Source organism: Bombyx mandarina, chromosome 26 (assembly GCF_030267445.1).
Source record: "Bombyx mandarina strain Sakado chromosome 26, ASM3026744v2".
NCBI classification, from domain to species: domain Eukaryota; kingdom Metazoa; phylum Arthropoda; class Insecta; order Lepidoptera; family Bombycidae; genus Bombyx; species Bombyx mandarina.
Genome location: NC_143232.1, coordinates 2,468,139 through 2,492,438, shown reverse-complemented (window position 1 = coordinate 2,492,438; position 24,300 = coordinate 2,468,139). Strand labels below are relative to the sequence as shown.

The 24,300-nt window shown below is 40.1% G+C and overlaps 1 protein-coding gene across 1 annotated transcript; it reads right to left on the bottom strand.

The window, feature by feature from the left end:
- Positions 1-3,796: 3,796 nt before the first annotated feature.
- Positions 3,797-21,848, bottom strand: LOC114253008 (cytochrome P450 4V2-like). The gene is made up of 10 exons (XM_089738786.1): positions 21,622-21,848; positions 21,020-21,109; positions 20,239-20,349; positions 19,868-20,050; positions 19,101-19,297; positions 17,168-17,237; positions 7,718-7,907; positions 6,423-6,571; positions 4,753-4,917; positions 3,797-3,957 (listed from the first exon to the last, which is right to left on the bottom strand). The coding sequence occupies exons 1-10, from the start codon at positions 21,758-21,760 to the stop codon at positions 3,797-3,799; spliced, it is 1,455 nt and encodes a 484-aa protein (XP_089594912.1). The 5' UTR covers positions 21,761-21,848.
- Between the last annotated feature and the right edge of the window lie 2,452 nt (positions 21,849-24,300).

Here is a 24,300-nt window from a genome sequence, read left to right as displayed (position 1 = left end):
TCACAACACCATGCAGATCGTTGAGTCTCACATACCCCGCGCGCCCCTTTTGCGCGGGGACCTCGTAGGAGGTTCGGCCCACTAACCGAAAAAAAAAGGGCGTCTATGTGTGTGCGGGCCGCGTGAGCGAACACCACACTCGCGTAAGTCATGACGGGCCTTATGCAAGTTTTGTAAAGTGTCACCTTGTTCCGAAGGGACATTTTACTCCGCTTACAGATCATGGGGTAAAGTCTATCGAGAATAAGCGTGACCAACTAAACTAGAGGACTCGCAGTAGTCGAAATTCGACTATAATTAATTGGAATTGTAAGTTTGTACACTATTATGATTGTTTTTTATACTTCTACTAACTAACCCGGCAAACGTTGTGTTGCCTTAAATAAGATTTCTACGGAAATTCTAATTTAGAAAAAAAAACCTCATACAACCACTTGATCTTGGTACTTGATCTTCCTGGCCCAGGGTATGGGTTGTCTAAAGAGAGTAATCGGGGGTATGAGATCCCTCCTCATAATCCGGGAGGAAATCCGTGTGGAACTTCCCCTCTGAAATAGCACCGCAGTACCTTTCGCTGGGTTGATGTCCTATGCGCCATTTTCGGAAGCTTCTGAAGCTTCTTCGCGATTAGGGACTTGTTTCTACTGGAATAGTAAGCAGTCGTGTCGTCGGCGAATAAAGCTAACTGGGTCGGCGGCGACCGGGGAATATCGTTGACGAATAAGCTAAATAGGAGGGGTGAGAGGACAGAGCCTTGCGTGACTCCAGCTGTGAGAAACCGCGGGGAGGAGCGGGTTCCCTCGACTCGATATCGAAAAGAGCGGTTCGACAAGAAGTCCCGTATCATGAGCACGAGACTATCCGGCACCCACATGTTGAATAGTTTGAAAATCAAACCGTTGTGCCAGACTTTGTCGAACGCTTTTGCGACGTCGAAGAATAGAGCTCCCGTGTATAATGGTTTTGGTCGATTAAGCCCCACAAGAATGTGCTCCGTGAGGCGGTACACCTGTTGAACGCATGAGTGATTTGTACGGAATCCGAATTGTTCATCGATGAGAATGCCCTTGGATGAGACGAAGTCTCTGAGGCGTTTGTAGAGCAGACGCTCATACAGTTTGCCTAGAGACATGAGGAGGCTAATCGGGCGGTAGCTCGTCGGATGATTTATTGGTTTACCGGGTTTATGTATGTCGATAACGTCCGCTTCTTTCCACACCGCGGGAAAGATACAGTTCACCATAGCGGCATTGAAAATAGATGCCAACATCACGATGAGTTGGACGGGTAGAAGTTTAATAACGCGGTTGGATATACCGTCGGAACCGGGAGCCTTGCGAGGACGTAGGTCTTTGTCAAGTCTTTAACTTCCATCGGGGTGACGGGTGGTAACGCATCCGAGGGTGGCAAGGAGGCTCTGCGTTCTACCTCACTGTCCACTAATTCTACATGAACAGGGTCCACGGACTGAGTGCTGGGCGTGCACTGGGTTTGCAATGTATCGGCCAGCAGCTCTGTTTTTTCGTCATCATCGAACGCCGAGTCGGCTTGAGGGGCCTACGAGGGGGGGCATAGTTACTACCGTATCCGATTTGAGAGTAAGAGCTAAGTGGTAGTAAGACCTTAGGGAAGGCGCGAGTCCTTCTAAAAAATCAGACCATCTGGCATCTCGGACTTCGGCGATGCGAGACTTTACGTCGCGTTGTAGGGCACGCATTCGAATACGATTATCCTATCTATACCTATCGTAGGCACGTATCGAAGCGTTATTAGCTCTAAGAAGTTCCGTAATATTGTCGGGCAATTTGAAGCGGTGAAGGAAGTCCTCCGCTACAACTTGTTTCGATGACCTATCTAATGTCGAGGTGATGTGTGACGTTAAGATGTCTATGGCTTCAGCGGTATCCTGAGGAGACGGGGTAGAGTCCGGGCTAAACGGGAGCGATGGTGGATCAGATTCAGCCAGGCTGATGCCCAGCGTATGCCAATCCACCACAGTTCTCGTGACGGGAACGGAATCGGGAGCGCGACCGAGCTTCATAACGACGGGACGGTGGTCTGAATCTAACTCTGAAACTACTTCGATCGAGTGTAAGCGCAGAGTTACGTTTTTTAATAACGCTATGTCGAGTATATCTGGGCGATGCGCGATATTTAGCGGGTAGTGAGTCGGGGTTAGCGGAGCGACGATATCGAAGGCGAGATCATCGACTAACGCGTCAAGCCGCCTGCTATTCGGGGTTGTGGTGTGTGAGTTCCACCTGATGTGTTTACAATTTAGGTCGCCGGCCCGAATGACAGAGCTTACTATGCCGAGCAGCGCCTCGATATTACTGCTTAGAACAATCTTATCCGGTGGAAGATAAACGGACGCGATAACGATCGGCGCGTGCCCCTCAGTGAGATTCGGCACACTGATGCTTCGATATTAGATAGCGCGGGAGGATCGAACGGGACGCAATGCAGGGCTCTTCTATAGTAAATGACGGTACTACCACCACGAGCAGAGAGCCTGTCGTTCCTGACCATGTTATATTTCGCGATTTTAGGGTCACGGCGCGCGGGCTTAAGTATGGACGAATCGCGGAGGAGGGAGTTGTAGCCGTGTTCGTGTACGGCAGCGGTTTCACCCAAGCCGAGACACTGGGCATCGGCGCCGGAACGAAAGCTGGCTTAGCCTGCGACACAGAGGGTGCCGAGGCTTTGATGTCTGGGCCGGAAGCTCGGAGGCGGTTTTGGCGGGCGACGCGGCGATTTATTTTCGGGGCTCGGGGGCATTCGCGGTAATTTGCGGGGTGACCCTGTGTTCGACACAGGACGCAGCTAGGCGGTTCCGTCGCGGTTTTTTGATCGCGAGTGCATAGGGCCGTGGCGTGATCGCCTAAACACTTGACGCATCGGGGGCGCGCGTGACAGTTACGGGAAGTATGCCCGTATAATTGACAGTTATGGCACTGGCTAGGTGTGCCTGTCTTGTGTGGGGTTTCGACGGCGATACGTCTTATAGACAAAAAAATGGTGGTCGTAAATTTGGTACCTTTAATATCTCCTCAACATTCTATTATTCAAAAATATTTTCACATTCTATTAAGTAAAGTGACTATTCCACGCGGACGATGTCGCGGGCAAAGGCTAGTAATAAGATAAAAAAACAATCAATAACTGTACAGACTGTGATTACTGTAAATAAACTGTTTTATGGTCAATTCTCAGTTCTTCAGCTACGTCGTAACTACTGATGTCCCGATCTTGCTCCACTTTTTCAAAAATGGCATCCATTTTATCCGTAATAGGGCGACCAGAGCGACGTGCATCTTTGACATCAAAATTTCCGGACTGAAAACGCTTAAACCAAATTCGTGCTCCTCTCACAGTCACAACACTAGGTCCATAAACATCGCTTTTTTTTTTCGCGGCTTGCGTTGCATTTTTGCGTTTTTTGTAGATTTTTTTAAAAATGTATCGAATTTCTTCATTAGATTCATTCATCTTGACAGTACGAAAAATAATTAACAATCACACGCTTTTCTAATTTGAATTTCGAATTATCTTCTTTAAAATTTAAACTTTTAATGGTACCAAAACTAGCCAGCTACAAATAGTATAGCCAAAGAGATTTTATTACAAGTTCATACATACTATATATAACGCGAAAATACTTTTTCCCCAACCTATTAATTAAATAATTATGACCGTTTATATTGTTGTGTACAATTCTTGAATTAAGTGATAGTTTAAGACAAAATAAGTAATTATAAATATAGTAGACTTTTAATGTGTGTTCGAATTAATATTATCACGTCTTATTCCTTTTGTCCAATTTAATATGATGACCAGTTGCCGGCTTCAACATGATGCCCAGCCGATGCTCGGTGTTCGAGATGTCTCCTGTGACTTTGTAATGACGGAACACGTGGACTAGCAGTACTTTCATGGACATCATAGCGTAGACCTTTCCTGCACAGAAATTTATGGGAATCGGATATTGACTTTCGAGGAGTTTAGGATCCACTTCAATCTCCGAGCTGACGATACAACGAGTCAACCGGTGGCATCACACACCGTGGAATCCACGGTCTTCTTGTTTCAAAATGGTTATCGAAGCCTGCTGACATCGGAAGGGAATGTCGGCGTCCACCTTGAAATATGAGGTTTTAGTCTCAATTATTGGAACGAAGTTCCTTATGGGACGATGCGGAGGGGTACCCTAACTGAGAAAAAACGTCCGTAACGTAAGATTTTTGTCTCTTTAGTTTGTTATCAACAGATGTCGCTGCACGTAAATACAACTATTCCTGAATCGCGGTGACGAGATGTTACACAGTTGATAGACGTTCTCGTATTTCTCTTGCCAAATCATAATTACCTGGCGTAGGGGATAACATGATCATGCAGGCGGTTCTCCCAGGGCGAGGCTGCTCCATTATCATTATTTTTTTACCAATAAAAAAATCTTAATACAAAAATGTATCCTCGAATAATTATTTTCTTTATACCTCAAATAGAACTTAAAATTAATATTTTTATAATATGGGACTTCGTTCCTATCCGGTGTCCCACGATACCACACATCTTTTTTTGTAAAACAGCTGCTCCATTCATTCAAAGCGGAATGCACGACTGCTTCGCGCAAGAAATGTGCAGGAACTTGTGCCCAACCACTTATAATGCTGATGTAGAATAATGGATACTTACATTGGAGCTAGAAGAATATAAAAATATATGTAGTATTAGGATTCGAAGCCTACTAACCAATGCAATTTCGTTTCCCCATGCTGAAGGGAGCAAAGACATTAAGGTTTTCAGTGAACCATCGTTCGGGCTTGAATTGATGGGCGTCCGGTCCCCACTGCGGATGCTGGTGCAGGGTCCCCAACAAAATACCTATAGAGCTTCCTTTGGGTATTGTACAATTTCCTGCAATTTGATAAAAAAATGTCATCGGAAAAACGGCGACGGATAAAGACGATCGTCTAGAGCAAATTCCACTCTGCAACTTTCGTAGTGGAAAGCTCTCTGTACCGTGTCCCGGCGGCCTCATCACCGCATGTCGAGGGGCCGCATCGTTACCACTACCGACGTTACAAGTGGGGGTGCTGGTGATTACGGCAATGTTAACACCACTGAACAATAGTAGCAGACATAAAAAACTGGACTATTTTAAAGTCAGTTGGGTAAGAATGACACTTTTTTTAACGCTGGGAATCAAGCTTTACGGATATCCGGTTACGGGGAGTAGCGGGCCAAGTTATGTCAGACTCCAGCACCTCCAAAGAACAAGAGGGAGAGCTCACGTACAGAAGCCCTCGCCCTCTACCGAATGATTCTAGGAGACTAGGCCTTGATAATAGCGCGCGAGACCCACCCCACAGAATGACTGCCGGCTATATCCCATCGAGCTCCTCCACTCCGGCTAAGCGGGAACCCAGATACCGCCATGTGCGCAGAGTGACATCGCTATTTGAGCGGAGAGGGACGTGCACATGAACTTATAACAACGACACTGTGTTTGGTCGGCCTGAGAAAATAAATTTGTTTTAACAAAGTTCTGTTCTTTTTGTTATTGCCCTTTTAGGCAGACGAGCCAACCTGATAGTGAGTGGTTACCGTCGCCCATGGACTTCAGTAATGTCAAAAAATGTCTGTTCGAATGTCAATTAGGCTTCGGAAACCTTTCACTCTTAGAGTTGGTTGTCTTATACGTTTAAAGAAAGCTCCGAAGTTCCACCGTTGTTTCCTCTGTCATATTCAGCAAGAGGATACTTGTAGAAGCCCTCACTTGCTGTTATGGTTTTTATTTTTACTCAGATTACCTTTACATATATTTACCACAGTAAGACGACGGACGAAAGCGCGGGCTAAGAGAATAAATACTAATCAAACTCCGCTAGTAGAAGGGTCTTTGATGGTTAAACTATTGTGGGGAAAGTACATTCTCCCCTACTTCTTCATAATATTTACACAGATACAGTTACTGATCCAAGGTCTCGAATCATCATCATTTTCCTGCCCTTCTCCCAGTTACCTGGGGTCGGCGCAACATGTTTTCTCCTTCTATACTCCTCTATCATATACCATTTCTTCGTTCGCTCCCCTCTTATATCGTCTTTCACGCAGTTCATCCATTTCTTCTTAGGTCTACCTTTTCTTCTATATCCTTCCACATTCATAGTTAACACTCTCTTACCAACCTCATTTTCATTTCATCTCATCACATGTCCATACTATCCCAAACGCGCACTTCTCAACTTCTCTGTCACAGGTGCCACTTTCAGATTTCCTGTAACACATTCATTTCGTGTTCTATCTATTCTCGTTACTTCACACATCCATCGCAACATTCGCATCTCTGCTGCATGCAATCGCCTTTCAAGGTCTCTAATGTCAAGAATTCTTATAGAGCATGCATTGCAAATACTTACTGAGTTTTAAGTCAATATCAGTTTTTCTTGCTATCACAGGTATGACAGTGTACATCCTCAGAGTCTCCTTGATCACCGCTTCCAAATAAACGAGTTTTGGTAGGACATCCTTCGTTACATCTTTGCTATCACCTACTTCGGCTAATATCCTGAACATAAATATATTTGTTTCTTTAAGTTTGACTACATTTGATTAACAAGCAGAAAGATTTTTTAATTGAATTATAATTGAAGTCACAATGTCGTGAACTGTATTACCGCTTAGCATTGGCAACGTAACTGAAACCTAAGTCTCGCGAATGACACTTGCAAGATTAACAATATTTTATAAGTTTTGGAAGTTATAAACATCAATATTGGGCAGCTTCTCGACGGAACGCGACAAATAACATCGAACTAATTTTTTTTCATTTTTTCCTCATTTGTGCACTTAACCAGATACTAAACGGTAACCAAAGCTTCTGAGTGTTGTCGCTTATAACGAAACAAGGGTTGATCTGAAGTAATTCAGTTTTTTTTTCCTACTTATCCTGATAGCCTTGAGAGGCTATATCACCTTTGCCCTAACATGTAGGTGAGCTCACGGGGCTCAAACTGGGGTGATGCTAACACTGGCCCTAGCAAGAGCCGTGCTTCGCAGAATCTACCACCGGATCGGAAACGCGACCCACTGAGAAGAACCGTGGGCGTAATTCAGGTGATCGTGAAATCTTTTCATATTTGTGAACAGTGTTCATTTGGCAAAATCTGCAACCAAAAGTGATGCTTCTGGTCGACGTATTTATTATTTTTTATTGTCAGGGGCACAGCCAGGCCGCTGCCTAATGCTGAGGACTGGTCGGCACCTACATACGTTTGAAGATATAAGTAATATGATTATACTCGTAGTATAGTATATTATAAGATTACATGTTATGGCCCTTAGGAAACTGTTAGGAAGTAAATTTCAGAGTTTCATGGTGCAATGATAAACCGCGTTTGGGGATTTTCTTAAATCATTCCACAGAGCACTCCAATTTACTGTCGCCTGCAGTAAATATTGGGCATACTTTACATGTGTAACGTCTAAGAAGCCGTTAGCCACTAGAGACAATAATTCATAAATATCATAGAGGTATCGCTTCACTAGCTTTATGAATATCGGCATCCAACCGACCGTATTCTGTCTGTATATAATGGCAATTAAAAATAAAGTCTACCACCATTAAGAACACGTTTATTTGAAACTTGATCATCATCATCATCTTGCGATTCTCAATAGATAAAATAATAATAATTAATAGTTTTAAACTTACTCATCATATATTTTTTGCTGCACCTCGGGATATGACCCCACTACTGTTAACAAGTAAATTAATGCGGTGGCAGAAGTATCAAAGGAGCCTATAAGGAATATGTCTATTTGTTCTCGTATTTCTTCGTCAGTTAAAAATTGCTTTGATTTGTCTTGATCGAGAATAAAATCTAACAAGGATATAGTTGTTTCTGTAAAAAGCAAATAAGATTCATTGTTGATAGAATAAATACAGCAATGTTGAATTTAATTTATCGGCGTCACCTAATTTAGTTCCTTTTCCTTATTCCTTCCTCAATCCCCTATCCACGCCATCTGTTGACACTACAAGAAAAACTACGCGCGTATGAAAATGGCGCGAAGTGTGTAAAAAAAAACTAAAACATGGTGCCGGTGCAAAAACAATAAAATTGTGATTTGTTGATCAATCAGGACATATAACTCTCGCCAGTGAGAAAATTTAATAGTGCATCAACGAAATACAGAGTGAGTCCTAAATATTATCTTTTTCTCAGTCCCAAAAACATCTAAATTCAAAACATATTTAGTGGTCCGTTTCGAGCGCGAATAACCTATGGTAACTAGGGGCATATTCGTTAGAAAACTCTAGTTATACATTTTATTTCGCTTTAATTTATCTTAATAACAATATAACTATTATTTTGTAATATTATTTTACTATTTAAAGCATAAAATAATAATATATTCTTATAAATCTCAAGTGACGTAGGTAGTTCAATAAATTTCTCGGTTGTAAAAATAGCATTCATTTGCAACGTAATTTTTTTATTCAAATTCTAATTATGTTTGTATTGATACTATAATTTACGTATTCTATAATGTCAGAACTCAAATTAAAACTGCTAACAAGTCAACGTGAAGTTTTTAAGGACATACAAATACTTTATAACTTATCACAACAAATTCCATCAGATTCGTCAAAATTATCTCAATTCAATGTTCGATACAAACGTATGGATGTTTTACGGCAGGAATATTTAGACCTAACTAATCAAATAAATGCGTTAAAACTTGAAATTAATCCTAAAGACAAAATCGATATGCAAGTTGTTAAGGCATTTGACGACATGTATTACGCGATATCGGAAGCGTGTAACGCCGACCCCGGCAACGCCGGCGCACCCGCCGCGGCCGTTTGGTCAGCAAGTATGTTTACCAAAAATTAATTTAATCAAGTTTGATGGTAGAATTGAGCAATGGCGGACTTTTTATGATACATTTGCGTCGCTTGTGCACGAGAATGAGAATATTACAGCAATTGAGAAATTTCATTATTTAATATCGTGTCTATCGGGTGCCGCCTCATCGATTGCCAAAGGGGTACCTGTTACATCTGATAATTATAAAATAGTTTTCGACGCACTAGTGGGTCGATTTGAAAATAAAAGATTATTAGCTACATCTTATTCAGACAAAATTATACAATTTCAGCAATTGAAAAGTTCTAACATTAATGATTTATTGACATTAAATAATAATTTATTATACGAAAGTGTCAATGCCCTCAAGGCAGTAAACATTCCCAATCTTGGTGAATTTATATTATTCTATTTGGCGTCCCGTACTTTAGACAGTGACACTCGTAAAATATTTGAATCACAGTTACAGGAAAAGTCAAAAAAACCTACCTACTATAAACGACTTACTAAGTTTTTTACAAAACTATGTTAAGATATTAGAGGTTAGTGAACCAAGCTCGTCATCTGTTGTACGTATACAACAAACTAATAAACAACTCACAAATTATAAAAGTGCACCTCGCAATGAATGTTTTTCTAAAAAAACTTATTTGAAATCAACATCATTGCCCGTTAATTCAAATATATCTTCAAGTGTTAACACCGGCGCACCGTGTAGCTGTTGTGAACAACAACATAATCTATATAAGTGTCCTAAATTTCAAGTTTTAGGCATACAAGACCGGCTTCATTTAGTGACATCAAAATCTTTATGTAAAAACTGTTTACGCCCAAATCATAACATTAATAAGTGTTATTCAAAATTAAATTGTTTTACTTGTGGACAACGACATCATACGCTTCTCCATGAGGTAAATACAGCTGTGAGTGGCACGTTCCCAGTTGCCGTACGCCCGGACGATATCACACGTAATCCTACCTTCGAGTCTAGCACTGCAGCCTCCACTAATGCCTATGTGGGCTACAGTGGCTCGGTGGTTCTTTTGGGTACTTGTGTAGTTCGCGTTCGTCATCCTCGCAGTACTAATCAATCATTTCTTGTACGTGCTTTGATTGATAGTGGTGCTAAAAATTGTTTCATTACCAAGTCATGTTGTCAACGTATGGGCTTTCCATTACGTCGCTGTCCATTAGCCGTAGTTGGTCTAGGTCAAAATGCTGTACATCACGTGACTGGAGTTCTTTCTTGCACTGTACTTTCTCGTACTTCAGAAAATCCTCATTTCAACATTAAACCTGTCGTAGTCAATACTATAACGAGTAAAATGGCTGCTACAAACTTACCTAGTAATCTTCGTGAATCTTTTAAACATTTGGTCCTCGCAGATGAGCATTTTGATAAACCATCAAATGTAGATTTACTACTCGGCGCAGAACTGTTCCATAGTATTTATGACGGTCAACGCGTTCAGCCCGGTCATGATCTACCGGTAGCTTTATACAGCGTATTTGGTTGGGTCATCACCGGCAAACTTGATACAAACCATTTACCTCCGCCAACAATATCTTCTCTCTTAGCATCCACACGTTCTCTAGACGAGGGACTCAAGCGATTCTGGGAGATCGAAGAACCTCCAAGCCAGGTTATCTTAAACTCTGAAGATATTAAATGTGAACAAATGTACTCAAATCTAACGTATCGTAATCCCGACGGCAGATATGTTGTACCTATGCTTCTCAAACAACCTATTAGTCAACTAGGCGATTCTTTCAACCAACCTTTCTCTCGGCTCGTTAACCTAGAACGACGCCTTGATCGAAACTTAGAGTTGAAAAAAGAGTACACCGCCTTTATGCGCGAATACAAGTTGTTAGGGCATATGGAGCGTAGCACGGACTCGAATAAAATCGGGCAGTATATAATTCCTCATCATTGTGTCATACGCCCGGAAAGTACAACGACTAAACTTAGGGTTGTATTCGATGCTAGCGCAAAAACTACCAATGGCAAGTCTCTCAACGATCTTGTATATACCGGCCCAAAACTTCAAAATGACAAAGATGATATACTCACAAAATTTCGGTTGCATGCTGTTGTTTTTACTGCCGACATCAGTGAGATGTATCGAAACATTGAACTCAGGCCAGAAGACCGAAAATGGCAGCATATATTTTGGCGCGATTCTCCTTCTGATCCTGTAATTGAGTACGAGCTAAAAACGGTAACCTACGGGGTTACGAGTTCCCCTTATCTGGCAATACCTTCTCTGCATCAATTAGCCTCTGACTACGAAAAAGAGTGGCCCTTAGCCGCTGCTAGTCTTCGTCATGATACTACATGGATGACGTCACCGTTGGTGCTACATCTATTGAAACTGCACTGAAACATAAAGAAGAGTTAATACTAATGTTAGCGCGGGCTAAGTTCGAATTACGTAAATGGAGTAGCAACTCACCCGAATTCCTCACTCAGATACCAACGGAACATTGTCAAGTTCCAAAAACATTTTGTGATGAAAAACAAAAACAAAGTCCCAAGATTCTTGGAGTCCAATGGGATCCAGCTGATGATAACTTCACTTATGCTTTATCAGAACTCGCTCCAGGGAATACAAAACGTGCTATTCTATCAAACGTCGCCAGAATTTATGATCCACTCGGATGGTTGGCCCCAATGGTTCTAATAGCTAAGCTTACCTTACAAGAACTAAGGCGCCTTCAGCTTGACTGGGATGAAACTGTACCGTCAGATATGATATCTCAATGGCATCTATTTACATCCGAGTTTCACTATCTGAAGGATATTAAAATTCCTCGACTAATTGTACCTCTTCATTCAAAATCATACGAACTTGTAGGTTTTTGTGAAGGATCTACCAAGGCTTATGATTTTTCTGTGTACTTACGCATCACTACAGACAGTGAAATTACATCTCACTTGCTTATTGCAAAATCTAAAGTAGCTCCATTAAAAGTTCTCACTGTCAACCGATTGGAGCTATGTAGTGCCGTATTGCTAGCAAAGATATTGAAGCATATTAGTAATTTACTAAATTAAACTCAAACCTCAAACATAAAAATTTCAAAGATATGGGCATTCACTGATAGCTCGACTGTACTATTATGGCTGCAAACAGAACCTCATCGTCTTAAAACTTTCGTGGCACACCGTGTCGTGAAGCTGTTAGATAATTTGTCTGCCGAAAATTGGTATCATGGGCCAACGTATGATAATCCAGCAGATTACTGCAGTCGTGGTTTTACCTGTTCTCAGCTTGTGGCTTGTTCCACTTGGTGGACAGGACCCAAATGGATAATCTCAAATTCTTTTACATGGCCGGTGTCTGAAAAATTACCTTATCTAAAGGAATTAGCTGAAGTAAAATCCAGCTTCTTGTGCCATGTCCTTTTGGAGTCTTCCGACTATAGTATTCTAACTCAGTTAATAGAGAAGTACTCTTCATTGTTGAGGCTACAACGCATCTTTGCCTGGTGTCGACATTTTATTGCAAACGCAACTCGTCCGCCAGAAAAACGTATTAAATCTTTTTTAACTTTTACAGAACTCGAAGACTCTCTCTTTACTATTGTAAAACATGTTGAATCTCTTACATTCGCTAGCGAAATTAGTGCAATTAAAAGTGGAAAATATTGTTCTCGCACTATAATAAAGTTAGCGCCAATTCTTGATCAACGGGGTCTGTTACGAGTGGGGGGACGATTAAAAAATGCAAACTTGCCACAATCAGCTATAAATCCGTTATTATTGCCAAAAACCTCCCATCTTTCTCGGATTATTATTGACTATTACCATCATTTATTTCTACTGTGGACCTCCTCGTGCGTTACAACCTTTAATTCAAAGAAAATTTTGGATCCTAAGTATTCGTAATCTTATTAGATCACGGCTTTCAAAATGCGTCACTTGTTTCAAAGTAAATCCTGTACCCTTTCAACCTGTAATGGGTTATCTTCCCTCTGTCCGAGTTCAAGCAGCTCGTTGCTTTCAAAATATAGGTGTCGACTTTGCAGGACCTTTTATCGTGAAAGAAAGTCGCAGACGAAATGCAAAAACATATAAAACTTATGCCTGTATATTTGTCTGTCTAGCGGTTAAGGCGATTCATATTGAATTGGTAACTGAGCTCTCCATTTCGGCCTTTATTGCTGCTCTAGATAGGTTTGTGTCTCGTCGTGGTTTATGTAGTACCATAATTTCGGACTGTGGTTCGAATTTCTTGGGTGCTAAACGCTATCTTAGCGAGATGCGTCAATTAATGCTAAGCAAGAATCTTAAAGTTGAATCTATTTTGATAAATACAATGGAAACTAAACCCGCCAACCGGAAGTCATTTTGAAGGTATATTTGAAAGTGGGGTAAAATCGATGAAGTATCACCTGAAACGTGTAATCGGAAGTCAAATCCTAACCTTTGAAGAGTTAACAACAATTCTTACCAAGATTGAAGCTATTCTCAATTCACGACCATTCATTTCGGTATCTTCTGACCCCAACGAGGTAGACGTATTGACACCTGGACATTTCTTCACAGGGAGCCCTCTGGTAAGCTTACCCGAGCCTTGCAGATATACAAATGTCAGTTCGTTCTAGGTGGCAGATGCTACAAAAGCTAACTGAAAGTTTTTGGCGTGTCTGGCATTTGGATTATCTTCATACATTACAGCAACGCGCTAAATGGTTTAAACAACACGGTAACGTTAAGCTGGGAGATATAGTTATGATCGTGGATCAAAACCTTCCACCGTTGGAATGGCGTATCGGCAGAATTAGCATAATTCATCCCGGTTCTGATGGCGTAGTACGGGTTGTCACTGTCCAAACAGCTCACGGTCTGCTGCGCCGACCAGTTACAAAGTTGTGTCCTTTGCCAATTCACGAAAACTTGTAACCTTTATTGTACTTTATACTATTATCTAATTTAATAGTGCTTATAATATCTTATTTATTTACATAATTATTATTTTTATCTTAACTATTACTTTATTCTTATCATATTATTATCTCTAATTCACTAGGTGCATTAGTTACCACAGCTTATTATCTTATTAAAATCTTTTGAAATCCTCCAATGATTTCAAGTGGGGGAAATGTTGGGACTTCCTTTTCCTTATTCCTCCCTCAATCCCCTATCCACGCCATCTGTTGACACTACAAGAAAAACTACGCGCGTATGAAAATGGCGCGAAGTGTGTAAAAAAAACTAAAACATGGTGCTGGTGCAAACACAATAAAATTGTGATTTGTTGATCGATCAGCACATATAACTCTCGCCAGTGAGAAAATTTAATAGTGCATCAACGAAATACAGAGTGAGTCCTAAATCTTATCCTTTTCTCAGTCCCAAAAACATCTAAATTCAAAACACTATATACCATGTATTTGACGCACACACGTATGCTTACTATTTATTGTCAAACTTTTGTTCTTGACGTCTATTGTCAAATTGAGAATACATTAAATATTGTTTGTCTTTGTTAATATTTTTTATAGTGTAGCCTTGGCGAAATTTGTGATTATCTAATCTAATCTAATATATAAAATTCTCGTGTCACAATGTTCGTTCCCATACTCCTCCGAAACCGCTTGACCGATTCTCATGAAATTTTTTATGCATATTCAGTAAGCCTGAGAATCGGCTACTATCTATTTTTCATACCCCTAAATGTTAAGGGTGGTCCACCCCTAAATTTAATTTTTATTTTTTCGCCAAAAAGTTTTGTTTTTATTTTTTTATGATACAGCATATAAAAATACATACAACCCTAAATTTTTACTCCTCTACGATCAACCCTTATCTTTATTTGCTAATTAAAATCTTTAATTTTTTTGGCAAGATTTTAATTTTAATTTTTATTTTGTCATGAATTAAAATAAAAAAAATCAAATTACTCTCAATTTTCACTCTTATACGATCAACCCCTATTTTTCCATCCCATTTTTTTTTTATGCACAGATCCGCAATAAGGTTGCAAGATGGCAATCAAATATTATAATTGTAGTACGATAAATTCTTATTCAGAGTTTATAATTTCAAGTTCCTTAAATTATGATTTTTTTAAATTCAATTTGATCTCCCGCCCTCGCCGGTCGACTACTGATCAACTATCAATCGATCAGTTATCCTCGCCAGATGTCACCACTCATCCAGCAAACATCACGTAATAAGGATGAGGACGAAGCCGGTCTCCTGTCTTACTTACTCACTATACATCATAGATTATACACTTGTCGTGGATAACGACTTTTAGTAATATTAAGACGGTGGTTTTGATTATTATTTTAAATGATGAAATGTTGTTTTGATAAATATCACAAAATGAAGGGTAGACTCTGTAACGCCACAGTATAAAATGGCGGTACGTGGACAGAGTCGTGGCATTCCGTGTCAGACAGTCATTCCGTCCGTCTCAGTCAGTGAGTTTCTGGCAGTCAGTCAGTCAGTCAGTCGGTCTGTCGGTATGTGCAACGAAACTGTCGGTTTATCCTGTCATTGTGAAAGTTGTGTGTGTTGAGTTTCAATAATTATTATTGAAAAGTTTTATTGACTAAACTGAGTTCAATCGAATACGAGTGATGACGGAAACTACCGCCCAGCTATCCCTGACGTGAGCCGACACACTTAATATATTTGAGAGCTATACCATACTATACATTTTTCAGCCATGTTTTTTTGGTTTTATTTGTGTATGAATAGTATGTTCAGTAGGTCTGAGAATCGGCTACTATCTATTTTTCATACCCCTAAGTGATAAGGGTTGTCCACCCCAAACATTAATTTTTATTTTTTATTTTTTGGATAATTTATTTTTTGTTATAATGAGGTATTATGTGGTTGTATGAGGTTTTTTTTTCTAAATTAGAATTTCCGTAGAAATCTTATTTAAGGCAACACAACGTTTGCCGGGTTAGCTAGTAGAAGTATAAAAAACAATCATAATAGTGTACAAACTTACAATTCCAATTAATTATAGTCGAATTTCGACTACTGCGAGTCCTCTAGTTTAGTTAACTTGTTTACTTAATTCGCGTGACCGTGCCGCGCTTATTCTCGGTAGACTCTACCCCATGATCTGTAAGCGGAGTAAAATGTCCCTTCGGAACAAGGTGGCAGTTTCCAAAAATTGCATAAGGCCCGTCATGACTTACGCGAGTGTGGTGTTCGCTCATGCGGCCCGCACACACGTAGACACCCTACAATCCCTGCAATCCCGCTTTTGCAGGTTAGCCGTCGGAGCTCCGTGGTTCGTGAGGAACGTTGACCTACACGACGACCTGGGCCTCGAATCTATCCAGAAATACATGAAGTCAGCGTCGGAACGGTACTTCGATAAGGGTATGCGTCATGATAATCGCCTTATCGTTGCCGCCGCTGACTACTTCCCGAATCCTGATCACGTAGGAGCCAGTCACCGTCGACGCCCTAGACACGTCCTTACGGATACATCAGATCCAATAACCTTTGCATTAAACGCCTTCAGCTCCAACACTAGGAGCAGGCTTAGGGACCCCGGTAACCGTACTCGTCGAAGAGTAGAGTTCGCCGTGCAACCTAACCCATGAATCAGCTCGCTGAGTTTCTCGCCGGATCTTCTCAGCGGGTCGCGATTCCGATCCGGTAGTAGATTCATTCGCGAAGCAGCTGCTCTTGAGTTGTTAGGTCTCCTTCGGAGGCGCTCGGGTAACTGTTAGCAAATCCCACCCCTCCTGGCTGAGCCTTTGCTCGCCCACATGTCCTGGTGAAACTGGAAAGGCCTCCGGGCCACCAGTAATCATTCAATCATAAAAAAAATACTTAATTCGCTTAATTTAGTTACAATTGTTTCAAAACAACAACGAATCATTTTAATTTGGTTTTCAAATTATGTTCGTTCATTAAATAAGTTTTCATATTAATTATTTTAAATAAATTCAATTAAGGTATTCTTTAAAATCGTTGGTATAACACAGGCTAACAAACAATTAAAACGGTTTTTGTAAAATGCATGATTATGCCACGTAGGGTGAGCCTTGTCGTGAATTAGGCACGGATAGGAGCCACTAGCCGGCCTATCTCTGCAGCGTAACTGGTTAAGCCCGTCACTTCATCGACAGCAGTACTTAATGAAGGTCTCTCTGCAGCTGTCTCGAATACTTATAAACTGTCTCTTTAAACTCCTGCTCTATAAGAAGTTAGCGAATATCGATCATTACTTCAGAGAAAATAAAAGTGGACAGCTTGAAAAAATAAGGTAATAATGCGAATAACCAAGAACTCTACGTATGTTACTCACCGGTTCTACAGTTGAAATCCTTTTCAGAAGTAGAATTCAATTTCTTTTCTAATCTTTTTTTCTTAATTGCCTGCCAAAGGGAAAAATGATGAATTCGAAATATCTTTGAGCAATACATTTTTATTCGCTAAGACAACTCAGCGGCAATTCAGGCTGTAGATAAGATTGCCTAAATGCTGCTGTCCAAGAGATGTAAGATTTAAGTTTCCCTTCAAAGTCGAACTAATTATTGTTTTGAGAGAGGTTGGGTTGGTACGCTTGTTTTCCTATGAAGGCGATACAATTTTTATTTGTTACTAGCTGACCCGGCAGACTTCGTAGTGCCTCAATCGATAAATAAAAGACCTAAACTTTTGTATAAAATAAACTTAAAACATACAAAAGGAATCCGTCCGACGGGGGACACATAAAAGGAAAAACAAAATTGTTATTTTTTATATAATTCCGAGCATTTTCATATTTACCTACCTTTTTAAACTTTCTCTGGACTTCCACAAATAATTCAAGACCAAAATTAGCCAAATCGGTCCAGCTGTTCTCGAGTTTTAGCGAGACTAACGAACAGCAATTCATTTTTATATATACTTAGTCTGGCCATAAATACTGTTACAATTAAAAATAAACAAAATATTACATTTGAATTTGGAATCTGTCATTTTTATATGATTGCTCATTGAGTTTTTTCATTTTGGCGCCAATCCATTGTACAATATTTTGCGATATTAAAATGGAGTCCACCTCCAGGTGATTGATAAAAAGAACCGAATCGCGGTGCTTGCATTACGCAAATTAGGTATGGAGCCAAATGCAATTTTTAAAACTCTCCATACGCTTGGTATTAGTAAAATGTTTGGGTACCGGGCTACTAATAGGTGCAATGAGACCCCTCTGTTTGTGACAGAAAAAGATCTGGCCGTCCACGCAGTGTTCGTACGAAAAAGGTGAAAAAGGTGGTCAAAGCAGTAAGGGAAAGAATTCGAAGAAATTCTGTCCGAAAGCAAAATATTTTATCTCGGGACATGAAGATAGCACCTAGAACCATGTCGCGTATTTTAAAAGATGACTTAGGACTTGCAGCCTATAAGAGACGTACTGGTCATTTCTTAACTGATAATTTAAAAGAGAATAGGGTGGTAAAATCGAAACAAGTACTGAACCGGTACGCAAGAAATTTTTTACAATTGAGCAACATTTTAACAAACAAAATGACTGTATTTATGCTCAAAGCTCTAAGGAAGCTTCCCAATTAGTCGACAGAGTGCAACGTGGGCACTATCAGACTTCAGTGATGGTTTGGTGGGGCATTAGCTATGAAGGAGTGACTGAGCCATACTTTTGTGAAAAAGGTATCAAAACATCGGCACAAGTGTATCAAGATACCATTCTTGAGAAAGTAGTGAAGCCCCTTAACAACACCATGTTTAATAATCAAGAATGGTCCTTCCAGCAAGACTCGGCGCCAGGTCATAAAACTCGATCTACGCAGTCTTGGTTGGAAACGAACGTTTCGGACTTCATCAGAGCTGAAGACTGACCGTCGTCTAGTCCCGATCTTAATCCGCTGGATTATGATTTATGGTCAGTTTTAGAGAGTACGGCTTGCTCTAAACGCCATGATAATTTGGAGTCCCTAAAACAATCCGTACGATTGACAGTGAAAATTTTTCCCATGGAAAGAGTGCGTGCTTCTATTGATAACTGGCCTCAACGTTTAAAGGACTGTATTGGAGACCACTTCGAATAAGCTTTTTATACTTTAAATTGTTTTATATTAATGTATTGAACTAACACACTGTAAAAGTAATAAATGTTATTTGCAATAGATTTTTTTTTCCTTTGTCTCAGTATTTATGGCAAGACTAGGTATAGATATATTTGTTATAAGCGAGTTAGGTTAGTAGTTTCTTATGCGTGTTCCTATGTTAAAACTTACATTTAGACTATAGCTGTGTATGATATTTGTACATTTATCTAGTCGTTTCTTCAAATCTGAGAAGCTAAATAAATAGTCGCTGTACCACCATATTTTGGAGAATCTTTCAGTAATAATGTCAATGAATTCTTCAACGTTTTGAACATATGTCTCACATTTATCGGCTATTTCATCTATATGGTATCCTGCTAGGGTTTCTGAAGCCAGAAATTCTTATGTTAGAATAGAATATCACTGGGGGTTTGTTAATGTTAAATATTGGTAAGGTTTTATTTATTTATTGCATAGATAGGTGAACGAGCTCACAGCCCACCTGGTATTAAGTGGTTACCGGAGCCCATAGACATCTACAGCGTAAATGCCGCTACCCACCTTGAGATGTGAGTTCTAAAGTCTCAGTATAGCTACAACGGCTGCCCCACCCTTCAAACCGAAACGCATTACTGCTTCACGGCTGAAATAAGCAGGGTAGTGGTACCTATCCGCGCGGACTGAAAAGAGGTCCTACCACCAGTAATTACACAAATTCTAATTTTGCGGGTTTGATTTTTATCACACAAGTTATTCCTTCACCGTGGAAGTCAATCGAGAACATTTGTTAAGTACGTATTTCATTAGAAAAATTGGTAGCCGCCTGCGGGATTCGATCACCGTTGCGTCGCTCGATACGAATGCACCGGACGTCTTATCCTTTAGGCCACGATGACAAGGTAAAAAATAATTCCAAAGTAACATCGAGACGGCTCCCCGTAGCCAAAATAACTTACGCAGTGAGGATTCCAAATTGTTTATCAAAATGGGATGGTGGTGGTCAAACGAGCCCGGCCCGTGCGCCGCGAGCTGCATGATCAGTCTCCTTCCCTGGTTGTTGAAGATATCCATGAAGTTGTTGAGGATTTGTTGTTTGAAAGCCGGATTTAACGCCTTCCTTTGCTGTTTCCAAAGTGGAACTGGCGACAAATTCATTATTATCTATATATATATAAAAATTAACTGCTGTTCGTTGGTCTCGCTAAAACTCGAGAACAGTTTATTTTATACAAAAGTTTAGGTCTTTTATTTATCAATTGAGGCACTACGAAGTCTGCCGGGTCAGCCAGTGTAATCATAAAGAAGAGTTCATTAAACAAAAACTTACGCTTCGCACAAAGTATTGCATTTCCTATGTAAGCGTTTGAGAAATCATAGAAGAATCCTTTTGCTAAGCAGTTGGTGGCGACAACAGCGCTGTCATCCGGGTCAGCAACAGCTAAGGGTAAAAAAAATTATCTTTGAATATTTTTAGGTGTTTCTCGCAGATATCCCGCGGCCATCTTTGTAGCCGGCTTGTTGGATATTTAGATTTAATTGATTTAAATCTTGTGGCATTCGCTAGAGAAAAAATGTTTCAAAGTACCTACATAACCCGAATGTACAATAAATAATGAATATAATTGAATCTAATTAGAGTTTGAATTGTAACCAAGGTCAATATTGTGGACCGGTCCGTTTGAATTACATATATATAAATATATAATAATTATTAATATATTGTTATTTATTGCCTGAAATAGCCCACTGGAATAATAAGTCACTTCCACGGTCGAGACGAATCGAATGACGTTTCCCATGTTGTATTCCGCCAGAAAGGCAGGACCGATCTTTGTGGCGAGGCTCGGGGGAGGCCTATGTCTAGCAGTGGACGTCTGTGGCTGATATAATAGAATAGAATTCCGTCAGAGGGCTTAGGCGGTAAACGTATGCTTGAAATGAATTGCTCTACTTGGTTAGTCGAGTAGAAAGAACGCTCAAATGCTCAGTGTCCTGACGGCTGAGACTCACGCTGATGTCGGGTGATGGGAATGACATTCAGATGCTTTAGCAATTATACATGCTTCAATTTTCCAAGTAAAACTAAGCAATTGTTCTCTGAGACTTACCGTAAGCCTTTATAGGTCCAAAGTTCACTGAAACAACCCCACCTAGTTTAATGGCTTCTTCTCCTATCCATTTAAATGTTTTGTGGATGTCTGGAAAATAATATAACATACCATACCAAACATAACAACATACTGGTTGTAGGATCTCTTGTGAGTTCGCACGGGTAGGTACCACCACCAGCCTATTCTGCCGTGAATGCGTTTCGGTTTGAAGGGTGCAGCCGGTGTAACAATACTGAGACTTTAGAACTCATATCTCAAGGTGGGTATAGCATTTACGTTGTAGATGTCTATGGGCTCCAGTAACCACTTAACACCGGGTCGGCTGTGAGCTCGTCCACCCGTCTAAGCAATAAAAAAAAACTTGGCACTCCATCATCAATGTCGCTATCCACTGCGCGGAGTACAGGAATGAATAGTCCTGACAAAAGTGCTCCGTAAAGGTCACGACCCTCAGCACTGAGGAATACGACGCACGGAGGGAGGTATTAGTTTAGGTAAAATGCTTCAAAAACGTCCGTAGAACCCAGCAGATAAGATAGATACCCGACTTGCGTGAACCGTGCTTGCTATCCTTGAGACGGAGAAAAGTTGAAACTTACGTTTGCCGTCGCCGAAAAACATTAAGCCGTGTCCAATGATCGGTAACTTCCCCGGCAGCTCCGGGATCCCCGTTCCCGGTAGCCTCATCGACCACACGAATAAACACAACAACACGCCGAGCAAGAGGAGGACGAGCATCCTGATGCCACTCAGGAACCTTCTTGCGAAGTAGAATTTATAAATCAAAAACGAGGAATTCAATAGTCACTCTGTGACGATTTCGTTTAAAAACCTCTAAAAACTTTGTATTAGAGGAATGCGAAGCTAGTTCCGCTTTATAGCGAGTCATTGACGAATCTATGAATATAATTATAATAGTTGATGATGTCAGTCATGAATTGTTGGAAATAATGTTTTGTTAGGGTTCTATGGCCAAATCGCAAAGAAATTAATAAAAAATGTGTTGCTTTTTTATGAAGAAAGGATTACTGGTGACCTGGAGATCTTTTCAGTTTCACTAGGACAGGTGGGCGAGCACGGACTCAAGCAGGAGGGGTGGGGTTTGCTAACAGCCCGAGCGCCTCCAAAGGACATCACAGCTAGAGAGCAGCTGCTTCGCGAATACGTCCACTACCGGATCGGAATCGCGACCCGCTGTGAAGATCCGGCGATAAACTCAGCGGGCTGATGCGTGGGTTGGGTTGCACGGTTATCAAGGTCCCTAAGCCTGCCCCTAGCTGAAGGCGTCTAATAATAGCGTAAGTAGATCGGAAGGATCCGTAAGGAGATGTTCTGTTTTGCGATTACTAAGTTGCTATAAATAATTTGAGAACTCAAGGTGTCAAAAACATAATAGAATTGGTGAAAAATACGAATTGCACATGAGTGTGCATAGTTAGAGAAGTTTTAAAATGTTTCTAAGTGACGTTTATTAAGTCAACAACCAATATGGATTTCTGAAACCGTAAAATAGGTATCTCTGTTCGACTTAAGAAAAGAAAAAAAAACTTAAACGTTTTAATGGTAGCAACTTCTGATCATTCCAGTATACCATACACCAGACATAAACCAAGGGGGTTGCAGACAAGATTGGCACCGTATTTAGACTAGCATCTATAAATTAATTTTATAGGCTAACAAGTAACTAAAACCTAAGCTCTGTAAGTGTAAATATCTTCGCCAGGTTCTGGCGTCCACGTCCTGGACTGTGGCTGTAGGTTCTCATACATTGGACAAACGAAGAGACACATTTCGCTTAGAGCTAAGGAGCACTTTGTGGATAGAAAAGATCTCTACATAGTGGGATTGTTAAGATTTGATAAAATCCAAATGTTCGCCGCTAAAGGAAACAAACCAACTACACGTACAGGGCGCCATTAAAATAAAGAAACACCCTAATTTTATCACAACTTCGTAGTGCTTCAATCGATAAATAAAATACCTAAACTTTTGTATAAAATAAACTTAAAACAAACAAAAGGAATCCGTCCGACGGGACACATCAAAGGAAAAACAAAATTGTGACTTTTATTTAATTCCGAACATTTTCATATTTATCTACCTTTTAAACCTTCTCTGGACTTCCACAAATAATTCAAGACCAAAATTAGCCAAATCGGTCCAGCCGTTCTCGAGTTTTAGCGAGACTAGCGAACAGCAATTCATTTTTATATATATAGATATGGTTGACGCTTATCAAATACCTGTAATCAATTTATCGTAAAGATGAAAAAGATGGTGTGTTCGTTCTTTTTATGGGAAAGGAAACATAGAATGTCAAGAAATGCTTTTTTAAATGAAAATGCTTTTTATAGGAAATTTGACGGCAATTGCACAATATTCAAATATCAACGAATAAACACCTCAGTCGTCCGTGACTGGTAAAACAATGAAATATTCGAAACAAAGAAAATAATAAAATCGGATAAAAAGGAGATTAAACGCGAGAAATAAGAGCGGTTATAATTATATCCACGTCTCGCGGAAACCGAAGATAATATTAAAATACATAGTACTTTAAAAATAACAGTTCTTTAAATACAAGCAGTTTCCCAGTTATGACATATTCAAGTATGTATATCGACGCTTGAAAGGCAAACGTGACTAAGCGACATTGCGTGAACTTTACAGTAGACTAAATTAAACTTGAAATACCTGAAAAAAAAATTTATTTTAACGAATCTAGTTGTAGTAGTATCTAGCTAGTAGCTGTAGGATTGAAATTATTTTAATAGACCTAGAAATATATATATATTTTGCGTATCGACTATGGTTATTGCCTATCATTAATGTACAAGTACAAAGCAGTTATTGTCGCTTAGTCATGTTTGCCTTGCAAGCGTCGATATATTAAGTCCGGGTTACACGTCGTTGGGTAATAGGGAAATCATTTCATTTGCCGAGTCCTAGGGCCCAACGCGGATCCCTTCACTGAAGCGACCGACGCACAATTGCCTTTTTTTTAATTACCATTGTTGTAAATCAGTACAGAATATCTATACTAATATTATAAAGAGGAAAGATTTGTTTGTTTGTTTGTTTCGAATAGGCTCCGAAACTACTGGACCGATTTGAAAAATTCTTTTTCCATTAGAAGCCGACATTGTCCCTGATGAACATAGGCTACTTTTTTTTAATTTTTTTTATTTTATTTTTTTGGTTTCATGTGTGTTTTAATGTTTCCGAAGCGAAGCGAGGGCGGGTCGCTAGTATTGTATAATTTTATTAAAATTTGCATT